Source organism: Denticeps clupeoides, chromosome 20 (assembly GCF_900700375.1).
Source record: "Denticeps clupeoides chromosome 20, fDenClu1.1, whole genome shotgun sequence".
NCBI lineage: Eukaryota > Metazoa > Chordata > Actinopteri > Clupeiformes > Denticipitidae > Denticeps > Denticeps clupeoides.
The window spans coordinates 4,754,055-4,778,321 of record NC_041726.1 but is presented as its reverse complement, the minus strand read 5'-3'; the positions used below and the strand labels follow the sequence as shown (position 1 = coordinate 4,778,321).

The 24,267-nt window shown below is 47.2% G+C and overlaps 1 protein-coding gene across 6 annotated transcripts in view; it reads left to right on the top strand.

Annotated features, from left to right (window-relative positions):
• The window catches only part of elmo1 (engulfment and cell motility 1 (ced-12 homolog, C. elegans)), a 71,969-nt gene extending 49,052 nt beyond the window's left edge, over nt 1-22,917 (top strand). For 5 of the 6 annotated variants that reach the window (XM_028963433.1, XM_028963430.1, XM_028963435.1 and 2 more), the window contains 7 exons: nt 760-896; nt 13,465-13,628; nt 15,714-15,826; nt 18,083-18,190; nt 18,272-18,354; nt 20,362-20,439; nt 21,395-22,917. In XM_028963433.1, coding sequence (XP_028819266.1) covers nt 760-896; nt 13,465-13,628; nt 15,714-15,826; nt 18,083-18,190; nt 18,272-18,354; nt 20,362-20,439; nt 21,395-21,595 — 884 coding nt within the window. In that variant the 3' untranslated portion in view covers nt 21,596-22,917. Of the gene's footprint in view, nt 1-759; nt 897-4,740; nt 4,988-13,464; nt 13,629-15,713; nt 15,827-18,082; nt 18,191-18,271; nt 18,355-20,361; nt 20,440-21,394 lie in introns of those variants that run through there. The other variant, XM_028963436.1, reaches the window with a different exon arrangement.
• The last annotated feature ends 1,350 nt before the right edge of the window (nt 22,918-24,267 follow it).

The window sequence follows — 24,267 nt, the reverse complement described above, 5'->3', positions numbered from 1 at the left end:
TTTTCTGAGCCTGTCAAGTCCTTCTTTTGACCCATTTTGCCAAAGGAAAGGAAGTTGCCTAATAATTATGCACACCTGATATAGGGTGTTGATGTCATTAGACCACACCCCTTCTCATTACAGAGATGCACATCACCTAATATGCTTAATTGGTAGTAGGCTTTCGAGCCTATACAGCTTGGAGTAAGACAACATGCATGAAGAAGATGATGTGGACAAAATACTCATTTGCCTAATAATTCTGCACTCCCTGTATACCTAATAAAGTGGTATGGTAGGTAATCGCTGTGACTTCGTTTCTATTTAATTAATTTAAGTATATACAGACTACATATCTACAATCAATATTTTAATTGATTTTATATATTTATTTATATAAGTTGTACCCAGGAAAAAAAACATGAATAACCTTGATAATAACAGTGATACTAATGCGTTTTTAATACTGATCAGACTGATAGATTGTTGCCAGGCTGTGAATTCGATCATTCAGAAAATGTTCTTGTTGTGAATAGCTGCTCTGGAGGCCATTTATTAATTAAGTACGATACTGAAAACGTAGACGTTAAGCAGCTATTTTTGCAGGTCTGTGTCCACTTTGACAATTTTCAAATATTCATACAGTATAAATATTCATAAAATCCGCTTTTCTGCAGTACCTGCTTTCGTGCGGCTTTTCAAATGTAATGCCCGGTGAGTAAATTTGGATGTAGACCTAGCCGTGGGCTTCAGTATAACTTTTTTTTTCGCCCCCTTCAGCAAGTGAAAACTGCCACGAGTTCCACCCCATGTTCTTCACTCACGACCGTGCCTTCGAGGAGTTCTTCTGCATCTGCATTCAGCTGCTCAACAAGACCTGGAAGGAGATGAGGGCCACGTCTGAAGACTTCAACAAGGTACGGCCCCACAGTTGCTCAGTCAGATTTTCTTCCGTTTATGTGTAGTGGAAAAGTAAGGCAGCACTCACTGACGTTTGGCATCTGTGGGCACACAAAACACCCCATGAAACATCACCAATCCCGCACTGTGGCCCTCATGTTGGTCCTCTTCCTAGAAAGGTTAATGAGGTCGGGGATGGGGGGGGGCTGACGCATTCACTGATACTTTGGCATTATGCTTTTAAAAAAATTATTATTATTAGTTAAGGGTCTATTGTAAAAAAAAAAAAATTATGTGTGTAACATTACATCATACAATGCAATGAGGTGATTAAAATGTCTGCGCTACTGGAACAGAGAAGTGGATCTTGAGTAAGGGTACGTCAGATGACACCGTTTCACAATTCACAAGATATGACGTATATCTCTCAGCAGAAACCGTTGCCTTTCCTCGCCCTCTGCTTTTTTGTTTGTTGGCGCGGATCGGGGATATGACACGCTGTCAGCAGAAAGGAGGCGGAGGTCATGAGAGCAGAAACCTGTAGTGACAAGTCTCCATGGGGGTCGCTGGAGAGCTCCGGCATGGTTCGCAGACTGTTTTGTGAATGTTCTTCGTCCCCCGCTGTAGTAGAGTGGCATTTTGCTGGCACGATCTGAGTCTGCTTAGCCTTTTAGTGCAGAGGATCACCTTTATCCAATGATGGAAAAAAACCAATGGAGCAACTCTGCAGAAGCAGGGTTTACAGTTCAGTTCCCAAACCTGCAGCCCTCAAAATGTTCCCCCTTGGACCACAGTCACCATAAAAGTACAAGATGGGTTTTTTTTAACTAAATACAGTATGTAACACAAAGAGTGTTTAGTTCTATGTATCTGATATTACATGGTGGGCTGGGATACTGACTGCATCAGTTCTGGCAACATCCCCCCACTGGCTGACGTGAAAGTGAAGTGATTGTCACACGTGATACACAGCAGCACAGCACACGGTGCACACAGTGAAATTTGTCCTCTGCATTTAACCCATCACCCTGAGTGAGCAGTGGGCGGCCATGACAGGCGCCCGGGGAGCAGTGTGTGGGGACGGTGCTTTGCTCAGTGGTACCTTGGCAGATCGGGATTCGAACCGGCAACCTTCTGATTACGGGTCCGCTTCCTTAACCGCTAGGCTGTTTTATCGATGGCTGTAGACGCTCACTGCTCACTCTCCGGACCTCCTCCGTTCAGACTCCTGACTATGTTCAACCGGTCCTTTTAAACACGTTCACGTGAAACAGTCCAGTATCTGGCAACAATGCTTCTGCTGAGTGACATACTGACAGGCACGAGAGCGGCTCCGCCCATTTTAAACTTGTTCTATAAGAACGTGGAAGCAGTTCGGCCTTGTTTCTGCCTTCACGTCTTCATGTGACTCTAGTAAACATGCCCCATGCTCCAGCTCTATTATTGCACTTTGAATTTTTATTTTTTTTTTTTTTTACTTTTCCTTTAAATATAAATGGATTATTGGCATGCTACCTTCGTTAACGTTGCTGCAGCCTCAGGCCTTTAAACGCCACCTCATTAGATCTGTTGACCTACCCTAAGCCCCGTGTGAGTGTTTTTCATAACCGGAAACTAAGCCAAAAGTGCAACCTATTAATGAAGCGTTCATGGAAAGGCTGCACAGCGCTCCGATGTGCGTGGAATTCAGAGATATCAGCACCAGAGGGAGATGGGCGGGGACATCAGCGGAATGTTTTATTAAGTAAGCGAGATTCCGGTTACAGAATTCCTGACCAGCCCGGCTAATCAGGCCGTTGTGGACGCCAGGCTGCGCTCAGACGCTTCCGTCTGCGTCGGATGAGGCAGAAACACCCCTTGGGCCACGAATCCTAATAACCCGGCGCCAGAATGGGGTTCCGTGATTGAATTGAAAGGGATTAGATCTACACACACACACACACACACACACACACATAGTGGCGCTGTTTGTGGGGGAGTCGAAGCCGGAAGACACGCTCCGATGCGGTTAGAGACGGAACTCGTTATTCAGTCCGCAATCACATCAGTGTGGCAGAGGGTCTTTGTGGTTGTACTTTGATGCCATGGACATGGAGAGACGGATAAAAAAAAAAAAAAAAAAAGCCCATTGTGAGAGCGTGTCGGGCGGGCAGGTCGGCCGTTATTCAGTTATTCATTTTTTTTCCCCCTCCTTCCATCAAACGTCTACGTAAGTGATTTGCCGAAAATAAATGAACCGGCGGAAATGTTTTCCTTTGTGTTTTAAACGGGCTTCCCGCGGCGTATCGGCGTGTCGAAGTTTAAATGGAGCCTGTGTGTGGGGACCATTTTCAGCTGACACAAGTGATCTTTGTGGGTTTGTAATAGTGAGGAATACATGTTCTCCTGCAGCGTACTGGACATCACAGCATTGATGGTATCATCGGTATTTTATTGTATTGCGAGCCCCTCTTTGATTCTGGGTCTGTAAAAAAAACATGAACTAATTAATTGCATGTTTTACAATTAATTAATCGTTATTTTAAGTCTTAAGAATGAAGCTCGCTTTAATATTTAGTGACGCTGAAGGCGTCAACTGAAGTGCAACCCATTCACACAAAAAAAAAAGACCACGTAATTCACTATAACACGTTAAATATCTCAAATGAATTGCAGCAGGTAGCACGTTAATCTTGAGTACTTTAAATAATGAATATCACTGTGGTTTTATTTTATTTAGTGAATCATTTATTTATTTATTTTTTTACGGCTTTGTGAGTAAAGGAGAGTTGTGATGACGATCGCGCTCGTGCCTTGGTTCTCAGGCTGTGGTACCCGCTGGTGGTACTCGGGGTCCCGTCCACAGCTTAAATCCGGTGTCGTTACTAGTCGGTGTTGTGCGGTTCATGTCCTCACTTGATGTATTGATAGTGCATGGCAGTCAGTAATAAATAATATTCATATTGGGAATAAACGTGCCACCGCAATTGATTCGTTCGTAATGGCTGTAGATTTTTAGAGGTGGTACTCATTGTGCTGATGCTTTAGTGTAAAGGTCTGTCTGTTCTACGTGGTCAGGGCCGCTGTGATAATAATGCATGCATTATAAATGTGGCACTACCTATAGGAGTTTCGATTAAGGCTAAACCTACATCTAAACGTAATCATGGTCGATTGTTTATAGCAATGAAGTATCACAAATAAATCACTGTAAAAATGCACTCATGCACACAATTTTGCAAAGCAACGCGCACACACACACACACACACACACACACACACACACACACACACAAGCACACACACACCCTTTCATAACGATGTACACGTGTCTACGTCCAGGTGGTAGTAGCCTAGTGGGTAACACACTCGCCTATGAACCAGAAGACCCGGGTTCGAATCCCACTTACTACCATTGTGTCCCTGAGCAAGACACTTAACCCTGAGTGTCTCCAGGGGGGACTGTCCCTGTAACTTCTGATTGTAAGTCGCTCTGGATAAGGGCGTCTGATAAATGCTGTAAATGTCCATATGCGTGGTTGGACACGCAGCATGGCTCGCCTGTTGTGTTGTGTAAATGTGTGCGTGTGCGGTGGTGAGCAGCGCAGCACTGACTGTGTGAGTGAGGTGGGTGCTGTCACCATGGTTACCACATCCTAATTGCCTCTGCCGCTGGCTGTGTGCAGGAAGGGTGTGTGTGTGTGTGTGTGTGTGTGTGTGTGTGTTTTCTCTCTTATCATCTGACCACACATGATGAGGGCAGCTGGGAATCTCCACCTCTCCAGCCTCCGCCCGGGCGATGTGTAGTAGCAGCCCGCGCCGTAGCTCAGCCCTGTTTAAGCTCTCCCCTCACCCACCCCCGCCCATGTGATCGCCGTCCCGGACTCCGATTGGCCCGTCGCCGCCGCGTCGCCTGCCCAGTCGCGGCTCTAAACGTTCAAATCGGCTGTAAGCGGAGCTGCCTGGACGCCGCAGCTCAGGCTCCGAGCCGCGTTCGGTCCCGGGGAGGAATGACGCCGGCGCTCCCAGACCTTCCAGCATCCGCGAGGAGCCGCCGCGTCTGAGGTCTCCACCCGCCGCCACCCAGTCGTCCGTCAGCGCGGAGCGAGCATGGAGGTGACCATCAAGAGTGAGTAGAGCCGCTCCACCCCTCCGGAGACGGGGGACGGGGGGGGGGACGGGGGACGAGCACCACGCGTGTCTGGGAGTGAGGGAAAAGGTGAGGGGGGTGGGGGGGCTGCTTTTGGCAGCCAGATGGGAGGGTCTGGGGGCCGGCGGGGCTTTTGTCTCAGGTCGGCCCGTTTAGGCGTAATCGGGTTAGGGGGGGGGGGGGGGGGTGTTTGACCATTCGTGCATTTTCTGCAAGCGCCCGTCTGGAAGGCGGAGTTTGGCCCCGGCAGCGATGCTCGGCACCCCGGCCGAGGGGACCGGGCCGGGATATTATCACGGCAGCCGCTCCGCAGCAGTAACCCCTCGAAGCGCCATAATCCTCTTTGTCTTTCTGTTCTTGTTGCGCGCCCTGGTGAATGAATTGGATTGCACCGTCTCGTACCCGGTCCTCCGCATCGCCGCCACTCGCTCCCTCAATTATTACGCCATATAATTACTGCCGAATTTGTTTTTTTTTACTAGTCTTTCTGGCCAAATCGTCTGAAATGTGTTTAAAAATTAAGATTTCATATTTATTTTACATATTGTGAATCCATTATTCGGTTCGTTATATTACTGCATTTATGGATAAATCAAGTAGATAAATATATTTAAAAATGTAGGCATATATATGTAATAACCGTGTAATGGTTTTATATTTAGGTGTAACGTTTTTATAAAATTATGGAAGGAAAATACCTTGATTTTTTTGGTATGGGTATTGGAGGATAATCTGGCCGTCCGGAGCTGTTGTATGTATGGGATGTATGTGATCACCACGTGTTAGGCTCACGCTGAAAATCATTTCATGGACCTGAGCGATAGATTTATCTGTAGGTTTGTGATTTTCCTTCTTATCCGTGGATAAGCCGTGGACCTCGCAACACGCCCACATGTGTATCTCGCTATGCTATTTTTGGACTTTTTTTTTTTTTTTTTCTTCTCCGGTTTTTCTAGTAATTTTAAGGAAAATTTTTAATGTATTCGAATGGCCAGTTGTGGAATGCGCTCCGTGGGGATGGGGTCTAGACGTCCTTTAGCCCCCGTGGGGTCGTACAGAACGATTTAAAAGGCCTGAATGCGGCTGGGTTTGGGACCACCGCACTGCATCCGGCTGACTGAGCCCCCCCGGCCCCCCGCTGCTTTTATTACAAAGAGCTTCCATAAAGCTGTCAGCGCCACAGAATCTGTTTGCCTCGCAAATTTATTACTGTGTTTGTGACAATGTCAGGTGTGGATGTGTTTCATTTTCCTCAGTGGGAAGTGTGTCTTGCCAATACAGTCCTTGCTGGATTTTGAAATTTGTGTGTGTGTGTGAATAAATTAAGATAATATAAGATAGACCTTTATTTGTCCCACAAGTGGGAAATTGCACTTGTCACGGCAGAAAGTGGATAGAACAGAAGGTAAGAGCAGCAAAAAATAAATATTTTTATCTACAATGTATTAGAATTTTAAAGCAGTTTTTATTTTAAATACTCTGAAATTAGGGAGGGGACATAATTAATTTTTCATTATTTACATGCAACACTCCGAGCCTCTAGTGACCAAGAACAATGCAAGGATAGGAAGGAACCAGAAACTGCTTGTAGACCGGGTTCCACTGTTGATATGCACCTTCTTAAGGTCAAATTATTGGACTGTCTCTTGAAACAAGAACTGTTCCCTATAAACGGAAGCGCGAAACCACCCAATCTGGCAACATTAAGCCCGAGGTACCATCTTCTCCCTCCTCATCTGTTTTACCTCATAATAAACTTCTTCAGGGCGCCATTAGTGGACACAACCAGATGTGGTGCTTTTATTACATTTACATTTTACATTTACAGTATTTATCAGACGCCCTTATCCAGAGTGACTTACAATGAGTAGTTACCGGGACAGTCCCCCCCTGGAGACACTCAGGGTTAAGTGTCTTGCTCAGGGACACAATGGTAGTAGGTGGGATTTGAACCTGGTCTTCTGGTTCAGAGGCGAGTGTGTTACCCACTAGGCTACTACCACCCTAAGGAATGGCGAACTAGTGAAGCCGCCCGGTGCGCCGTGTTGAAGATGTTTTGTGTGTTTTGTGTGTTAAAGGCCTAGTGTGCGCCGGCCCTGTGTGTTTGCCGAGTGCTTCCTCTGCGTCATTGTCAGATGTGTCACCGCGCGTGGGCATGTGCGACCCCGGCTCGGCTCGTCTCGTCTCGTCTCGTTCCATCTCCGAGGTTCAGCTCCGCATTTGGTTTGCAGCCCATCTCATCGCGTCACACTTTTCTCCATTTTTAACTCCAAAAAAACGCCCGCACTCTCTCGCTGGTTGCCGAGGCCGGCGTCTAAAAATGGCAGGGTGACGACGCCCAGGCGGAGCCACTCGCAGACCTGCCATCACGCCACCAAGGACACATGTTTTAAACGTAACTGTCCCCAGGGAAAGATCGGGAGGAAGCGAAAGGGCATGTCATGTCATGTTTTTTTTTTTTTTTAGCTTGATTACCCCTGGAATTCTGTCTTTTTTTTCTCACGGTTCACCTGCCCATGATGTCCCCAGAGGACCAGCACGAGTCCTTCCACGATGTGGAAGTCGAAAGGCCTGGATGACGACGGTGAAGGAAGAAGGACGCTGGACATGTTCCTCAGGTCTGGCATCCACTTGGTGGTGACCCAACAGTGCCAGATTAGCATCAGTGACAAATGTAGTCAGCATGTCCTTGGACTTGGAACCCTTGAAGCCCGTTCTACCGAATATCGTTCCATGAATTCCAAATAATATCCTAACCCAACCCAACCAGAAGCCCCACCCAACTGTGATCAGTTGTGGCTCTGACTCCAATGCCGGGTTTTGGTGTGGACGGCATTAACTGGATGACGGAGGATGGCCATATTAGTGTTGATGTGAATGGATCTTGATTTTTTCATTAGATATTGTGAGTCTTAGCCAGCGGGCTGTCCAGCAAGTCAACGATCAACACAGGTCGCGGTGCGTGCTGCGGGTACTCTACCGGATCCCACAGCTGATGGTGGTGTTCGTATCTGCACCCAGTTTGATTGAGCAGCATTGACAGGTTCAAGTTCAAGTCAGAGCAGGCTTACTATGCAGCTCTTACATCAAAGTGCCAGTTGCATTAAACGTTGAATTAAATCAAGATAATGTTGATTGTGTTCTGGCACTTAGAGTAAAGCAGAAGACACAAAACGTGTCCTCTGCTTTTAACTATCACCCTTGGTGAACATGATAGGCGCCCGGGGAGCAGTGTGTGGGGACAGTGCCTTGATCAAGGCGACCTCAATGACAATTTGACAGATTGGGGTTTGAACCCACAACCCTTCGTTTACAAGTCCGCTTCCTTACCTGGAAGTCCACCACTGCTCTGCCAAATAATTTTGCCAGCATTCATAATTATTCAGAAATGCGTTTGATGATGATAAACCAATCAGAAGGTCAATAGCAGGGGCATAAGATCTGTGGCTAATTGCTGCTGTAATGACCCATGTGTAGTACCATTTAGTAACGTGCCAATAGCTTCAGATGTGTCTTTTTGTTGGTTAGAAGCACAACGTCATTTCACTGCATTAAAATATAATTTACATTTACGGCATTTATCAGACGCCCTTATCCAGAGTGACTTACAATCAGTAGTTACAGGGACAGTCCCCCCCTGGAGACACTCTGGGTTAAGTGTCTTGCTCGGGGACACTTGCTGGGTCTTCGGTTTCATAGGCGAGTGTGTTACCCATGAGGCTACTACCACCCCTGGGGAACAGTTTCAGATTTTATCCAATATTAATGTCCAACATTGGATACCAATGGGGCAGCGGTGGTCTAGCGGTTAAGGAAGTGGCCCCGTAATCAGAAGTTTGCCAGTTCGAGTCCCGATCCGCCAAGGTGCCACTGAGCAAAGCACCGTCCCCACACACTGCTCCCCGTGCACCTGTCATGGATGCCCACTGCTCACCAAGGGTGATGGGTTAAATGCAGAGGACAAATTTCACTGTGTGCACCGAGTGCTGTGCTGCTGTGTATCACAAGTGACAATCACTTCACTTTATTATTAATGTATTGGTAATCTGTCACCAAAGAGCGTATGTTTTGCATATATCTATGTGTTCAGATTTTTTGTCCCATAGCTAATAGTAATGTCACAGTGGCTTTGGCACCACTGGGACACCAGGGGGTGCACGAGCATCTATGACCACACTGACCCTGTAGGAACCCACAAGGACGAAACAACAAACATAAAAGGGCGGCTAGAACACCTGTTTACTGCGAACTCATCGTCAAATTTATTCACGTTGCTGTAAGCTGTCCCCTGTCAAGTATTGTGTTGCTGACCCGTTTGACCACGACTCTGGGATGGTAGTAGCCTAGTGGGTAACACACTCGCCTATGAACCAGAAGCCCCAGGTTCAAATCCCACCTACTACCATTGTGTCCCTGAGCAAGACACTTAACCCTAAGTTGCTCCAGGGGGGGACTGTCCCTGTAACTACTGATTGTAAGTTGCTCTGGATAAGGGCGTCTGATAAATGCGTTAAATGACTCTGCTTCCTGGATGATCCCTGCGCCCCTAACGACGTTGCCTCTCGCTGCTCCATGGATGATCCTCACACACCCGGCACGACTCCCTTCAGGCCTCTCGTCCTCCAACCCGATCACCCCGACCACGGACACAACAGCCCCCACGGCCACACCCCAGGTCCCGCGTCCTGATAAATAGTCGTCCTCCAACCGTCTTTACACGGAATCGGGTCCTCCAGCGGAGCCTCTCAAGAAGGTCGAGCAAAGTCGTTCGCATGCTCACTGAAGGAAGAAGAATGGCTTGCCGTAGTCCGTCTGCAATTGATGGACCTTTTGGTAATGGAAGGCCGGGAATAAATAGGGATGTTAATTATGAGACCTGTGCGTGTGGGGCGGAGGCTGCTCGTGTGAGTTGATGATGGATAGCCACGCAAAACCATAATTAAAAGGCAGGAGATGGAGGCGATCGATCTTGCACGCCCTGATTGCAGAGGCGACAGACTTCTGATGGATCATCTGGGGAGAGTGTGCCACCGGTGGAGAGGGGGAGTAAGCGAGGCGTTCGACACGTCACGCTTCCCAAAATATAAAGGTGGCAACAACTGAACGTACAAGTGATGTGAAAGGCAACATGGAACCTGGCATCTCTGAATAAATCATTATGCAGCTACATGCAACCTTAATACATTTAGTGGGTAAGGATGTGTAGCGCCATGGTACAACTGAGGTCCCCTTGAGCAAGGTACCGTCCCCACACTCTGCTAAAAACAATCCCTTTCATTATTATCATATTGTGACTGTTATATTGTGGTAGACATCGTGTACAGTGGCTGTACTGGGAGCAAATACCAGGTTTTTGTGACACCTGATGTGAGCTGTGACGTCCATGGATTGGTCTTTTTTTTTTTTTTTTTGTCCGAGCACATCAAACAGATTTGGAGGCCAAATCAACGCCTCAGATTGAATTTGTTGTGTTCCCCAAATCAATCCTGCACAACTCGGAGGGACCCAAGGTCTCCCAGGCCTGATGCCTCTGATGGCTTCTTCTGCCCATATTTCTTCCTGGTGCCATATCTTCCTAAAGTATATTAAGGCTTTCTGCTCAATGTCTAAGAACCTGTCCCTGGTTCACCCCTCAAGACCTGCTGTTTTGGAGATTTACATTTACGGCATTCACCAGACGCTCTTATCCAGAGCGACTTACAATCAGTAGTTACAGGGACAGTCCCCCCCTGGAGACACTAAGGGTTAGGTTTCCTGCTCAGGGACACAATGGTAGTAGGTGGGATTTGAACCTGGGTCTTCTGGTCCACTAGGCTACTACCACCCTCTGACCCAGTTACCTATAGATCTTATACTTGCCCGTTGTATCCAGATTTGTGCTTTGGTGCTACTCATGTCGCCCTGATGATTGTTGCGTGTTCTCTAATCCCGTGCTATGTGTCCCGAGTCGGGGGAGAGGTCAACGGGTTCCTCTCTGTTCCATTTCCAGTGTGGATGACACCCCTGGAAGATTAGGATTTAAACCTCATTTGTGAGGGATTATCCACATCCAGTGTCCCTCCACTCTTTTTTTTTTTTTTTTTTTTTTTCCCTACCCGCCCTCATTTCACAGAGAAAATATGATTTTCTCTTCCCCACCCCTGACTCTCACCAACACGGCGATGAACTTGTGTAGTTGTCCGGGAATAATCCTCGGAGAGGCAATAATGGCAGAATGATCGCCTCTTGCCCGTGAGACGTGAGAAGCAGTGGGGCTAATGAGCGGACGCCTTTGATGTTCTGCATCCCGGAGGGCACCGGGTAAGAATATTATGTGGAGATTGACGACATGTGGGACGTACTCCTCGATGTGGAGCCCGAATTACGCTCTGGCGTGTAATAGTCTCGGCCTGTTAGTGAGTAACACGAAACAAACACAGCAGCATAGCACATGGTGCACACAGTGAAATTTGTCCTCTGCATTTAACCCATCACCCTGATTGAGCAGTGGGCAGCCATGACAGGCGCCCGGGGAGCAGTGTGTGGGGACGGTGCTTTGCTCAGTGGCACCTTGGCGGATCGGGACTCGAACCGGCAACCTTCTGATTACAGGGCCGCTTCCTTAACCGCCACTGTTCGAAGAGGTCGAGTTCTGGACATCATTCCTTCACCCAACAGACCTTCTCCCGCTCCTCAGTGTCCCGGGCCATCGTGCCCGCCCAGCCGGGACTTGTTCGACGAGCCCACGTTCGTGGTAAAAAGGGGGGAGGGTTTGTGCGCTGCGTTTGCCTTTTTAATCGTGCTCTTGCATGCTTTTCCACGAGCAGACGAGACTGGCGGGGCCTTTTTATTGTGCTTCGGGTCTGTTTATTTCAGCGGCAATAGAAAGGTGCTCCGCGTAGACGGGCCATTTCATCAATTCGGCAATTATCTTTCTCTGAGAGATGGAAGCGTCCCACATCTGGTCTTGTCTCTAATTAAATAGCATCAAATATGTGGAGGGCTTTGAAAGTGCTGGCAACGTGCCGAATACATATGTTTGAATTAATCGCTATTACATTGTGATAATTCATAGTCAAAATTAAATTTTTTTTTTTTTTTTTTTTTTTTTTTTTGTAACATGTGTCCTTTGCTCTGTAAAGATAGTTAGAGCTGGCAATCTATAAATGTATAAAGTACTTAATTGCCATTAAATGTATGGTGACTAAGTGAGATTAATTATAAAGACTGAAGCTACACGTACGGATGAAAGAGTCAACACGGGCGCTTCCTGCTCGCTCGCGGTGTGGTGTCATGCGCGCTGACCTGATTCGCTTGCGGTGCGGGCGGCAGAGAAATGTTGCAAAGCCGTATTTCACGTTTTCACGTCATCCGACATCTGCTCTGGAGTGTCTATGGGGGCGGGGCCTCTGTAGATTAATTACTTCAGAACGGAGTAGACGTCGTGATCGAATACACACATGGGATGGAAATCGGTTTATTGACTGATGTGCATCATGTAAATTGTCCCGTCATTTCTGGTCCAGTTGGCATGACTTCCGATCAAATGATCCTGCTTCGGCGTGGTTCAAAGTTAAGTGTAGTACAATGTACAGTCGGGTCTGACCAGGCCAGCGAGGGCTTTTTCCTCGTAGCGCAAGCGTTTGGACTGCGGTGTGTTTTTACTGGGTCTCAGCCAGCCTCAATTCACATTTCATCCTTCACGTTTTAAGCGTCTAGTCCGGTGTGCCAACTGATAAAACGACTTTTTTTTTTTTTTTTCTTGTTTCGTGTGTGCGAGCTTTGCTGAAGCTACACGGATGTATAGAGCTAACATTCTGCCTCGCCCGCTGCCGGTTCTTGCTGTATTCTCCCGGGCCCTTCACGGCGTGCTGCCTCTCACTTCTTTTTCTGCTCTCTCTCTCTCTCTCTCTCTCTCTCTCTCTCTATCTCTCTCTTCGTTGGACTGACTGCAGCACAGGAGTAGCCGCCTTATATATTTACGCGGAAAACTGTGTTTTTAAGGTCTCATGACATGAAAATGCAACTTTGTGAGATTATTTAACATTAATACGAGTTCCCCCAGCCTGTCTATGGTGCTTTGGTCATTCCGCTTCGCCACTCAGGGAATTTGTCCCCTTATGACGTCATAAGGGGAAAGGTTACCTCCCGTTCCCGCCCCTCCCCTAAAACATTACCCTTACCGACCGCCATGGCTTCCAAACATGAGAAGCATTGGCGTTGCTCAGTGATTGGGTGTAACAATACGCGCAAAATTGTTTTTTATTTTCCTCTTCATTTTTCGTCCTGTCAAGCGAGACGCTGTAGAACCAGTGATTTCATCGTGGTTGGTGAATGGTGTGATGGCCCCCTCAACTTCTGAATTTTGGAAAGAGACGTCAGATACAATATTAGGGGACCGATAAAAGAGCAAAAAACAGTTTTAATGATAATTCTGCAGTTTGGTCATACGGATCCTCTGTCTGTGCTTCTCTCAGGTGATGCAGGTGGTGAGGGAGCAGATAATGCGAGCCCTGACTGCCAAGCCTAACTCTCTGGACCAGTTCAAGAGCCGCCTGCAGAACCTCAGCTACACCGAAATCCTGAAGCTCCGCCAGTCCGAGAGGATGAACCAGGAAGACTTCCAGTCGCGCCCCATCCTGTGAGTCCTGCTTCCTTCGCCGTTCGGTCCATATTCATCACGTTGAGGATGTGAAGAAAGCGAAAGGGAAACGAGAGGATCTAATCTCATGCTGCATACATGGATTCTCTCACAATTTCTTGTTTATTTGGGATTATTAGACGTAAAGAGATACTAACAAGAAAGGAGTTCTTGCCAGCTTTCTGCTAAATAACAAGAAACTATATATCCACCCAGCCATTTGTCTGAGCACAATTAGTTCTCAAATGCAGATGTTTTGGTGTGTGGAGGGGGAAGGTCCCACAGTTTTGATCACACCGTACAGTACGTACACGACGCAAGTCCCCTCTCCTATCGTGGTGTCACATGCAAGTGCAGCGGCGCATTCACCTTCGCGGTTCCTGCTCTTCTGCTCGTGGTGCGCCCCGTCCGCCGGACCTTCAGGGCATGTCACGTGATCTCGACCACACCCACCACCAATCACCACTCTTATTCAGCAATCTTAATCCTGCTAGTGAAGATAACCAGAACCAGAAGACCACAGGTTCAAACCCCGCTTACTACCATCGTGTCCCTGAGCAAGACACTAAACCCTGAGTGTCTCCAGGCGGCCCGTCCCTGTCCCTGTAACTACTGATCTGGATAAGGGCGTCTGATAAATGCTGTAAATGTAATGCTTCCAACACGCTACGTCCTATATTATAGAAAATTACAATAAAATGCAATGTTTCTACTAGTCCATCTTGGAAAAGGTTATTTATTTTTGTAATCGAATAAAAAAAAAAAATATATATATATATATATATAGATATGTAGGTTTACCTTTCAAATGATACATAAAACCCAACATTTTAAAACAAATAAATTATTGTTTTTACATCTGATATGTATTTTTCACATTATTCCGACACCATGTGATGAATGCGATATCGGCCCGGTGTTGCGAAGTCCGTTTTGAGCACCGACCGGCCCTCATGGGTGATGGCAGACAGCAGGCTGCACGTTGGCCTGCAGAATAAATTATCTGCGCAATCTCAAATTGACCAGATGACAAAAACGAGTCCCCGTCTCCTCAGTCCTGCCCTATTCACGAACGTGTGGCCATGGCAACGGCGCCGCCGACTGAAAGGACACAGAAGTCCTGTGGAACAGAAGACACAGAGACGACTCTATTAACGGCAGCGCGCCATTTTCCACCAGTCCCACTCATTCTGACGTAAAGTGCGTTGCACCTGCGCCTGCCGGCTCGGCATCGAAAAACGGCCATTAAAATCTCGTTTAAGTAAAAAAAAAGGAACCTGCGTCTTGAGAAAGCGGACTACCGTTAGCGTCTCCTGTCTCATTAGGCCGAGAGGGGAGTTTCCACCTCTGTTTGGCCGGGAGACAATGTTTTGCTGTTGTGCCGAATGACCCGCGTGTGTCATCAGCGCTTGGCACCCCTCCACGCAGCATTTAACATTTTCATTTGGCATTTAAAACGAGACGTGAATAATTGTTGTGGCCTACAACGGTGAGTTCACGAAGGAAGGGACGACGTTTCATATTCATCTTTTTTTTTTTTTTTTTTAATAACTGCTGGCTGCGCGCCATTTTTCTCCATTCGGAATATCAGGCACATGAAGCCATCTATTAAATTCGCTGTCGATTTATTTTGTTCATATTTCGCTGCACCATCTGTTAGTATAAAAGGGCAGACCAGCAGACCCCGTTCCTGCATCACGCTGGTTACTGGGCATGAAAACGTGGCCCCCAGACAGCAGGATTTAGTGTAAGGATGTGTGAGGGGTGGTGGTGCGCTTCAAACACAAGGCAGTGTGGGATATGTAATTATGAGGGCGTGCATTATTCATTCCTTTATTTGAATAAAGTGGATACATTTTGCTCCTCATAGTTTTTACTATATAAAGACGGGTGGTTAATGCGGTTATTTATTACGGTAATTTATTGCATTTTATTTCAGTCGCGGTAGCATTGACCTATACGAAAGGATATGATCATAATTGCAGCAGTAGCCTAGAGCTGTGCATCACTCCAATATGCAATGTGTGTGTGTGTAACAATAAGGGTGTGTGTGTGTGTGTGCGTGTGTGTGTGTGTGTTCCTCAGTGAGCTGCGTGAGAAGATCCAGCCAGAGATCATGGAGCTGATTAAACAGCAGAGACTCAACCGGCTGTGTGAGGGAACCTGCTTCAGGAAGATCAGCAGTCGCAGGAGACAAGGTAATGAGACACACACTCGCACACTCGCACACACACACACACACGCCAGGCTGCAGCTCTCTGGCGTCTCCCTGCTCTGCGGGTTCGCTCTAATTGGTCGGCCGGGCTTTTGTACGTGAGCTTTTGTGATTTGGGATCATTAATAATCTCACATCTCTGCAGGGCGACGCAGTACAAACACACAATAACTCCAACTGGCCCACATCGTCAGCTCGCCCCGCCCCCAAAACAACACGTCTATCGCTACTCCTCCGGGCTGGAAGGTGCAATAGAAATGAACCCCTCGCTGGTCCTTCAGACGCAGGTTCTTTTTGCTGTGAAATGCGTAACTCAAGTTCCAATGACGGTGGAACGGAATTTAATTCAATTCCCCACCTTCTAACTCAGCAGCTGAAAGTGTGAGTCTGAGACATGAGCCATAAGCAGAACCCAGCGAGGAATCATCAGGATAATCACAGCATAATACAGTTTTAAAAAAAAAAAAAACGAATCTATTTCTAAAATCGCAATTTAAATAAAATCGTAAATCTAAATTTGCCCTTCTGTGACAGCGGAGGCGTCCCCTCCTTTAAATCTCCTCCTCTGCTCCTGATGTTATCCCGGTCCCTGGTGGCGAGGAGATGTGTGGGATGGAAGAGCTCCGCCCCCCAACGTCATGTTGGATCGCCGGTGTAAACCGGATCCTCCTAATCCGCCTTTTACGCGCGTCTCGTCGTGTCGCCAACGCCCGACATAAAAACCGGCACCCGTAAATACTTCACCAGTGCGCCGCGTTACAAACGGGCGAAAGTGCAGCTCCCGTTCGTTGTCCAAAACGCACCACAGTTAAATTGTCCTTAATGAATTTAATCCATTTTGGCTGCGACATGACAAAACAGAAAATTGAAAGCGCTAAAAAAAGCGGCCGAATTCTGGCAACAGTTGTTTTAATGTTGATGGACGGGTGGAATGGGACACCGGGGACCCCGTCTTTGCCTTCTCGTGTCATTCGGGTTTTGCCCGCTGTGCCACCACGTCAGTTTATGGCAGTCGAGGTGGAGAACGTCTCTCAGCGCGACGGAGGGCCACCGAGACTGTCATCATGTTTGTGTGGAGCGGAAATGCAGGCTGCATCAGGCCTGTTGAGGGTCGTTATGTTATGGAATTACCGTGCGGTGATGATGGTACGTCAGTCGGCTCATCCCCGCACACCGAATCGGCCGCTGTGATTAGCTACTCGGCCTCAGTGACATTTCGTGAATTTATTTTTTTAGCGTCGGGCAGCCCAGTATTGCACAGCGTAGACCGCGATGACGCCGTCGTCGACTTTCCAAATATCCAGTTCACCGACATACATTTGGGTCAAACCATCATCTTCCGGGCGTGCAAATGCGTCGCGTTAAAATTCACTGTGCGTCCTCATGCCGCCACGATCGTTGGCTTTAGCTGCAGGTCGTCCTTCGCCAGCGTTCGGAACAGACGGCTCCGGAGCTGCAACATTCGGGGCCCTGCGCCCCAATCTGAGGGGGAAAAGGGGACGAGAGTGGGGGGGGACGGGGACGGTCGGTGTGTAGCGGAAGTTGTCGGCGAACAAGCCTTTTTTGGGGGGTACAGAGAACATACAACGCAGTCATTTCGAATAGCAGCCCGCGCTGGCACCCCCCCACGCCCACGTCCCGGACGGTGGGCCCCGGCCGGGGCGCCAGTCTGCACCGACCCAGGGTTAGCCGGCGCTGCCAAGCGTTTATCTTCAGCAATTGTGACTGGCGTGCGGCAGCCATCGGCCGCTAGCTCCTCTCTCTCTGGCCGCTGCCAGCTCTCAGCTGTAGTCCTGGCGCAGTGGAGCGGAGCGCCGCGCCCCGATGCCCGTCCGTCCCGGCTGAGCCCGCTCCTGCCCGCAGGGCCTTGAGGGGCGCAGATGCTCCGCGTTCATGTATTTTATCTGGAGGAACTGTGAACAGGGGATTGTTAGCGCGCCGCTGCATGCTAAACGTGGGCCTTGTTTGCTAGTGTAAGGTCAAAGGTCACCTCTTCAAATTCAATTTTTTTTTGTCACATACACGGTCGTACACGGTATGATATGCAGTGAAATGCTTTGCCGACTGCTACACACCACAGTATTGCAAATATTGCAAGTATACAGTGAAGCAATATTCAAATATTGCAAATATTACACTTTTTATAAAATAAAACCTAAAAAATTGTGCAAGAAGTAGTAATAATGTTGCATTGCTGTCTGTGTACGACAATAAAAAAAAAATGTCTCCTTCTTGGTAGACAAGTTCTGGTACTGTCGCCTCTCGCCCAATCATAAAGTCCTCCACTATGGAGATCTGGAGGAGAGCCCTCAAGGAGAAGTGCCCCACGATTCCCTGCAGGACAAACGTGAGCAGCACTTTTGACAGTTTCCTCCCTGTGTCTGTCAGATCAGCGGTCTCATCCCCGCGTCCTTCCCTCTGTCTGTAGTGCCCGTTGCCGACATCAAGGCCGTTGTCACTGGGAAGGACTGTCCTCACATGAAGGAGAAGGGAGCTCTCAAGCAGAACAAGGTACCTGTCGTTTGATGGAGAGTGTGTGTGTGTGTGTGTGTGTGTGTGTGTATTAAGCATGGACGTGTGCTTTTGCATTTGTGTCCATGGATCTCTAACCACAGCGACCGCAGCCACGTCTCCATCTCCACTTGTGTCTGTTCTTTATGTTCTTCAATAATCTACTGCTTCTAGTTATCATCAAAATAGTTGTATCATCTGAAACTGGTCAATATATATTATAAAATGCATAATAAAGAAGTTTATACCACTTCTAAAAAAACAGTAACTCGGTAGCGGTGGTTTGTTGGGTAGTGACGTTCGCCTGAGTTGAGAATTTAGCAATCGGGCGGCATGTCCTCCGGTCCCGGAAGTCTGTGGGAATGTGAGAGAGGAACCAAAAGCAGTTTAGTTTCCATTTCTTTGGCATAAGAACGCTGTCAGAATATTTAGGCGACTAAATAAAAACGCAAAAAAGATGAAGGATCCAGAACTGTCGCAAGTACATTTACAGCATTTGCGTCCTTATCCAGAGCGACTTACGATCAGTAGTTACAGGGACAGTCCCCCCCCTGGAGACACTCAGGGTTAAGTGTCTTGCTCAGGGACACGATGGTAGTAAGTGGGGTTTGAACCTGGGTCTTCTGGTTTATGGGCGAGTTTAGGCTACTACCACCCAAGTGAGATGTAGGATGACGAAGTGCAAAACGATAAAGATTTTGTTTGTGACTGACGGCCTTCAGTCCAGTCTGCTCTTCTCGCTCTTCGTTTTCCCGTTCCGAAGTCGTGAAGCTTCACGGTGACCTTCATAAAAGTTCTCGGTGCATAATTGACTTGCCTGTAGGCTTTTCGATGGACATTGTTTTGCCGCTGTTTTCCGAGGCTTTAGATCGCATCACCGTTAATGTCTTCGTCCGATATTGATGGCACTGACGAATAGCAGCCTGTACATTTATCCCCTCGGAAGACAGAAGAGCCCGGTGGCCCCTTCCCCGTCGATAAGAATAAGAGGTACGCGCCCCCCGTCCTTGTCCGGCCTGAGAGTGTGTGCCGATACGCTCTTCATTACTCACAGGAAGGTCGCGAAAAGTCATCCGTCTGGAGCCGTGGCCCTGCAGCTCTGCTCTTCTGCCACGTCAACGCTCCACAAGAACCTGTTGGCATGGCGAGCCGAGCATGGCAAAATGTCTATCGAATCAAAAGGGTTTCTAAGGAGTTTAAGTACCGTTAACCACGCTGGTTTATGGTTACGGTTATCGATTCGCGCTGCGGCAGCTCAACTCGACAGATCATTGGGGATATTGCCAGTGCTTGTTTGTTATGTTAACATGCATTTACCAGACGCCCTTATCCAGAGTGACTTACAGTCAGTAGTTACAGGGACAGTCCCCCCCCTGGAGACACTCAGGGTTAAGTGTCCTGCTCAGGGACACGATGGTAGTAAGTGGGATTTGAACCTGGGTCTTCTGGTTCACAGGCGAGTGTGTTACCCGCTACTATCGTAGATGCCAAGTGTGCCTTTGCCAGATTATCTTTTTCGGTATCAGGTCCAGTGGTGACGCTGGACGAGCGGGTCCCAGTTCACGGTTTCTGTCTATCCATCTACTTCAGAAAATTTAACCCTTTAGACATGGGGGAATGGACGACAAATCACAACATCTAATATGGTGCCACCAGCTGGTATTCCGTTTTCTATCCAAACCTCTTGTAGGATGGCGTCCACTGTTTGAAATGTACTTTATATCGTGACAGAACGTTTCCAAACCAGAGGAGTTGTTTCCATATTTCTAGCCCGTAATCCATATGCATGAATCCTACAGCCGCAGTCTGAGTCACTCCCAAGTCTGCCTCTGTCAACAGTTAAGACCACATTATCCCCGTCTTTTGTGTCCTACCGTTGTCCCCCGGAGCCCAGCAGGAGGCGCCGCCTGCGTATGACGGCCAGCCATCTGGCGCGGTCATCTGCGCCGGGGAAAGGCGCGAAAGGCGTTGCTCTGACCTTCACTCTCACCTCTCGTCTCCTTGCAGGAAGTGCTGGAGCTGGCCTTCTCCGTCCTCTACGAGTCTGACGAGTACTTAAACTTCATCGCCCCCGACAAGCACGAAGTAAGACCCTCCCTCCATAACACCCCACTGCCCGACAGGGATTAGGCTCTCTAGAACATGGGTTGATATCAAGTTAATATCAATTAATATCAGATTTGTGCATAAATCTGCTTAAGATTCATATCAAGTCCAGCATAGGGTGGGTAGGATGTTTTGAGGAAATTTAATTTACAATCATGAGTATGACTTACTTACGGTGTGTTTTGTGTGAATGAGGAAGAGATCTGGGCTATGAAGAGCAAGACCAATTCAAAATTCTAATTCAAATTTTATTTGTCACATTCATAGTCAAACATGCAGTGAAATGCTTCAGCGACTGCTGCAGACCACAGTATTGCAAATGTTGCAAGTATACAATGAAGCAATATTCAAATATTGCAAACATAACCCAATATTACACGTTTATGTCTTTAACATAAAATATGTGTAACAGGTAGGGTGAAGGTGTGCAAATGAGTGGAGTCAAAGTATAAAGTGAAAAGTAAAAAAGATTTGTGCAAGAGACCAAGCGCTCTTGAAGATTGAAGAGGCAACAATGCACATCAGGTGTAGCATATTGTTACGATAAAGTTTCAGCAATTTATTTATTGAATTTTTATTATTATTATTATTATTATCATTTCATCAAACAAACTACATGGCAGTACTTTCCATCATTTTACCATCAAATGTTCCTTCTGGGGAAAATGTTTAGCTGGCAGGCGTGTACACACTTTAAATGTCCTGACTTTTATGATGTTAACAAATAAGGCCACAGTAGATCATTCCAAATCATGTGACCTGTATGTGCAATGTGACCTTTAACCTGTACTCTTCAATAGAAAAATAAAATTGAAATAAAAATGCAGAATAAGCTGGCTGCCCAAGTCGGCACACCCTTAAAATACTACTTTGTTGAATTAACCGTCAAAGGTCTGATCCCAAATCTGTCGCTCTTGTGTTTCCACCCCCACAGTATTGTGTGTGGACAGATGGTCTGAACGCCCTTCTGGGGAAGGAGATGACCAGCGAATTCACAAAGTCAGACATGGACACCCTGCTGAGCATGGAGATGAAACTCCGCCTCCTGGACCTGGAGAACATCCAGATTCCTGAAGCCCCACCCCCGATTCCCAAAGAGCCTAGCAACTATGACTTTGTCTATGATTGCAACTAAGCACCCACTGGACCAATTGCCTTTTTCTTTAAAAAAAATATTATTTGCTCCGGTGAAAACAAGGATTTTACATTTTTTTCTTGCTAAAACTTGCTTTTTAAAACAAGCTTCTGAAATGGGGAAGAAAGTGTGGCCGCCGGGCCCTCTAGACACCTCCCATCACATTGGAGAAGACATGGACTGGTCCTCAGGTCAAACCTAAATATCTGACCATGTAATTGCAGATGTCTGCTGTCCACCCCCTCCTTCACTTCTCGTCTTCTACTGTTCTCCTCCTGTCACCTCCTTTCATCGTTTCCTTCTCGTCTGCTTTAGAACTTCTCTGGTCTTCTTCCTTTCGCTCTTTCTTTCCTCAGGCTTCTTTAAGGAGGCAGCAGTGTTGACAGGAAGCCAGCATCCCATCACCCCACGTTTTATGCGTGGCAGCTAAAGCCTTGAAGAAAGGAGGCGGGGCATGGTGGGCGGGGCATGGTGGAAGGGTTATTTTGAAGTCGTGTTTGAGTGTGTGTGTGTGTGTGTGTGTGTGTGTGTGTGTGTGTGTGCGCGTTGCAAGTCTCCCCAAGTATCTTAATCCGAACACGTCATTAACCGTAGACTGTTAATAACTGGCCGTGTCTTACACAATACTGCCTCCTCTCCTGTCCGCACCGCACCGGCACGATCTAGCCGCGATACACGCTTGTAGAAATACACCTTCTTTCTTTCTGTTCTCGATACGAACCAGGCTCGGAAAAAAAGAAAAGAAAAAGACTGCTGTAACATTCCAAAGCAATATTGAGCTTTTTTTGTTTCGTTTTGTTCTTAATTTTCGATTCTTTAGCTGACGTGACCTTTCAGTGGTTGTTCGTGATGCTGCCAAGTAGTCAGTGTTATGGGGTCATTTCTGTGTCAATGAAGGGAAACTATGTTTATGGTTTATGATTTTATTTTATTTTAAAAGCAAGGTCATGTTAACTTATTTTAACAGAAAATAATTATTGTGACCACCTATCTATATATTAGTGATTTTTTTTGTTATTTTTTATTATCCCCTTTGGTTTAGATATATGAGCCCAACAACTTGCTGTTTACATTAAAAACATGATTTTAAAAGATGATCTTTTATGGGGTCTGGGGGTTACAACCTTCTCTGAACCAATTGTCCCGAATCTTGATTTGTGTGTGATTTACCCGCGGGATGAAATCGGCTGTACCACGATTATACCACAGTTAGCTCCAGTTTTCTGTCTGTCTATACCTCAATTTCACGAATACAGACGCCGGTGTTCATGTTGGTGGTATTCTTCTTACGTAACATATAAAATTGCAATTCATATTCAAAACCGGCCGTTTGCAGTATTCAGTCAGCTGTTGCACATTCCAAACATACATTTTTTGTGTATTCTAAAAGTGTTCTAAATACGTTGCTTTTTATTCAGCGTAACAGAACACGATACTGTTTTCATTGCATCGATCGTTTTTTCCGAAGGATTTTTCCCGATTGCGACCCGGAACGTCTCTGTTCATGCTGGCTTCCCTTAAGAATGTAATGAACATGAGGCCCAGCGGGCTGTATTAATGCCGGTTAGAGGACAGTCACAAAGGCAAGCACACACACACACACACACACACACACACACACACACACCTCCAACGTAATGAGCATGCGGCCTACGGAATTGACCGTGTCGGTGTTCGTCATGCACATCGTCCACTTGTTAGCGGCCACCAACAAGGTCACAGATGTGCCAGGCTGACCCGCCTCGGGGCCGTTAGCCGCAGGCCGCGTAAGCAGAAGAAAGCGCTCGCCGCGTAACGTGATGTGGCGGCTTTTTCAGCGGTCCCGGGCGTGTCCCCGCTTTATTATATCGCTTTATTACGCAGCGGGCAAATTTGTTATACTGTGGGCCTGTTCACCAGAGCGAGGTTCTGGAACCCGGAACTCAAGCCTTTATCCTGTTTAGACCGTCGATACGTCACATAAATACATCATTGCGTTCTGGATGACAGAAATAATGACACGGAAGGGCCGGTTAGTTTCTCTTCTTCCATATGCAGAATAAAAATTTTAAAAAGTGACCTTCTGCATCTGAAATGACGGAGACTGGTTGTTATTAATGGTGAGTTTCTAGTCAAAGGCGCTCCAGCCTTCATAGTGGCTCCTCCAGGTCCAAGGGGGACCCGTCGCACAGCAGAGCGATCCGGTTTAGCAAAAAAAGGAGCCAGGAGGAGACCGGAGGACAGGAGGCGGCGAAGAAATGCAAAAGAGGCGATGAGATGGAGATGACTAATTCAGCATTCACCCCCGAGACCCAGTGCGGGCACGATGCTGCAAGGCCTGCCCGTGATCTGAGTGCGAGAGCAGCTCAGGAGGTGGGTTCTTTTTTCGAAGGACGAAGTGTGATTCCTTTTTCCACGTTTTCAAAGTCACATGACTGCAGTAAGATCACCGAATCGTCGTGAAATATTTAATTAGCGCTTCGCTGTCGGAACTGAATTAGATAGATAATAAACATGTACAACGTCGAATAGCATCAGTCCTTAAAGAGAATTCTGTTAAATTCCCCCCTCACATTTTCTTTCCTTGGGACAACACTGAAGACAGGACAACTTGACTGAATGTAAAGTAGTCCGTGTCCAGCTTCGATAACGGCGTACGTTTGCCGTTCCTTCAAAATAACCAATTACGCAGA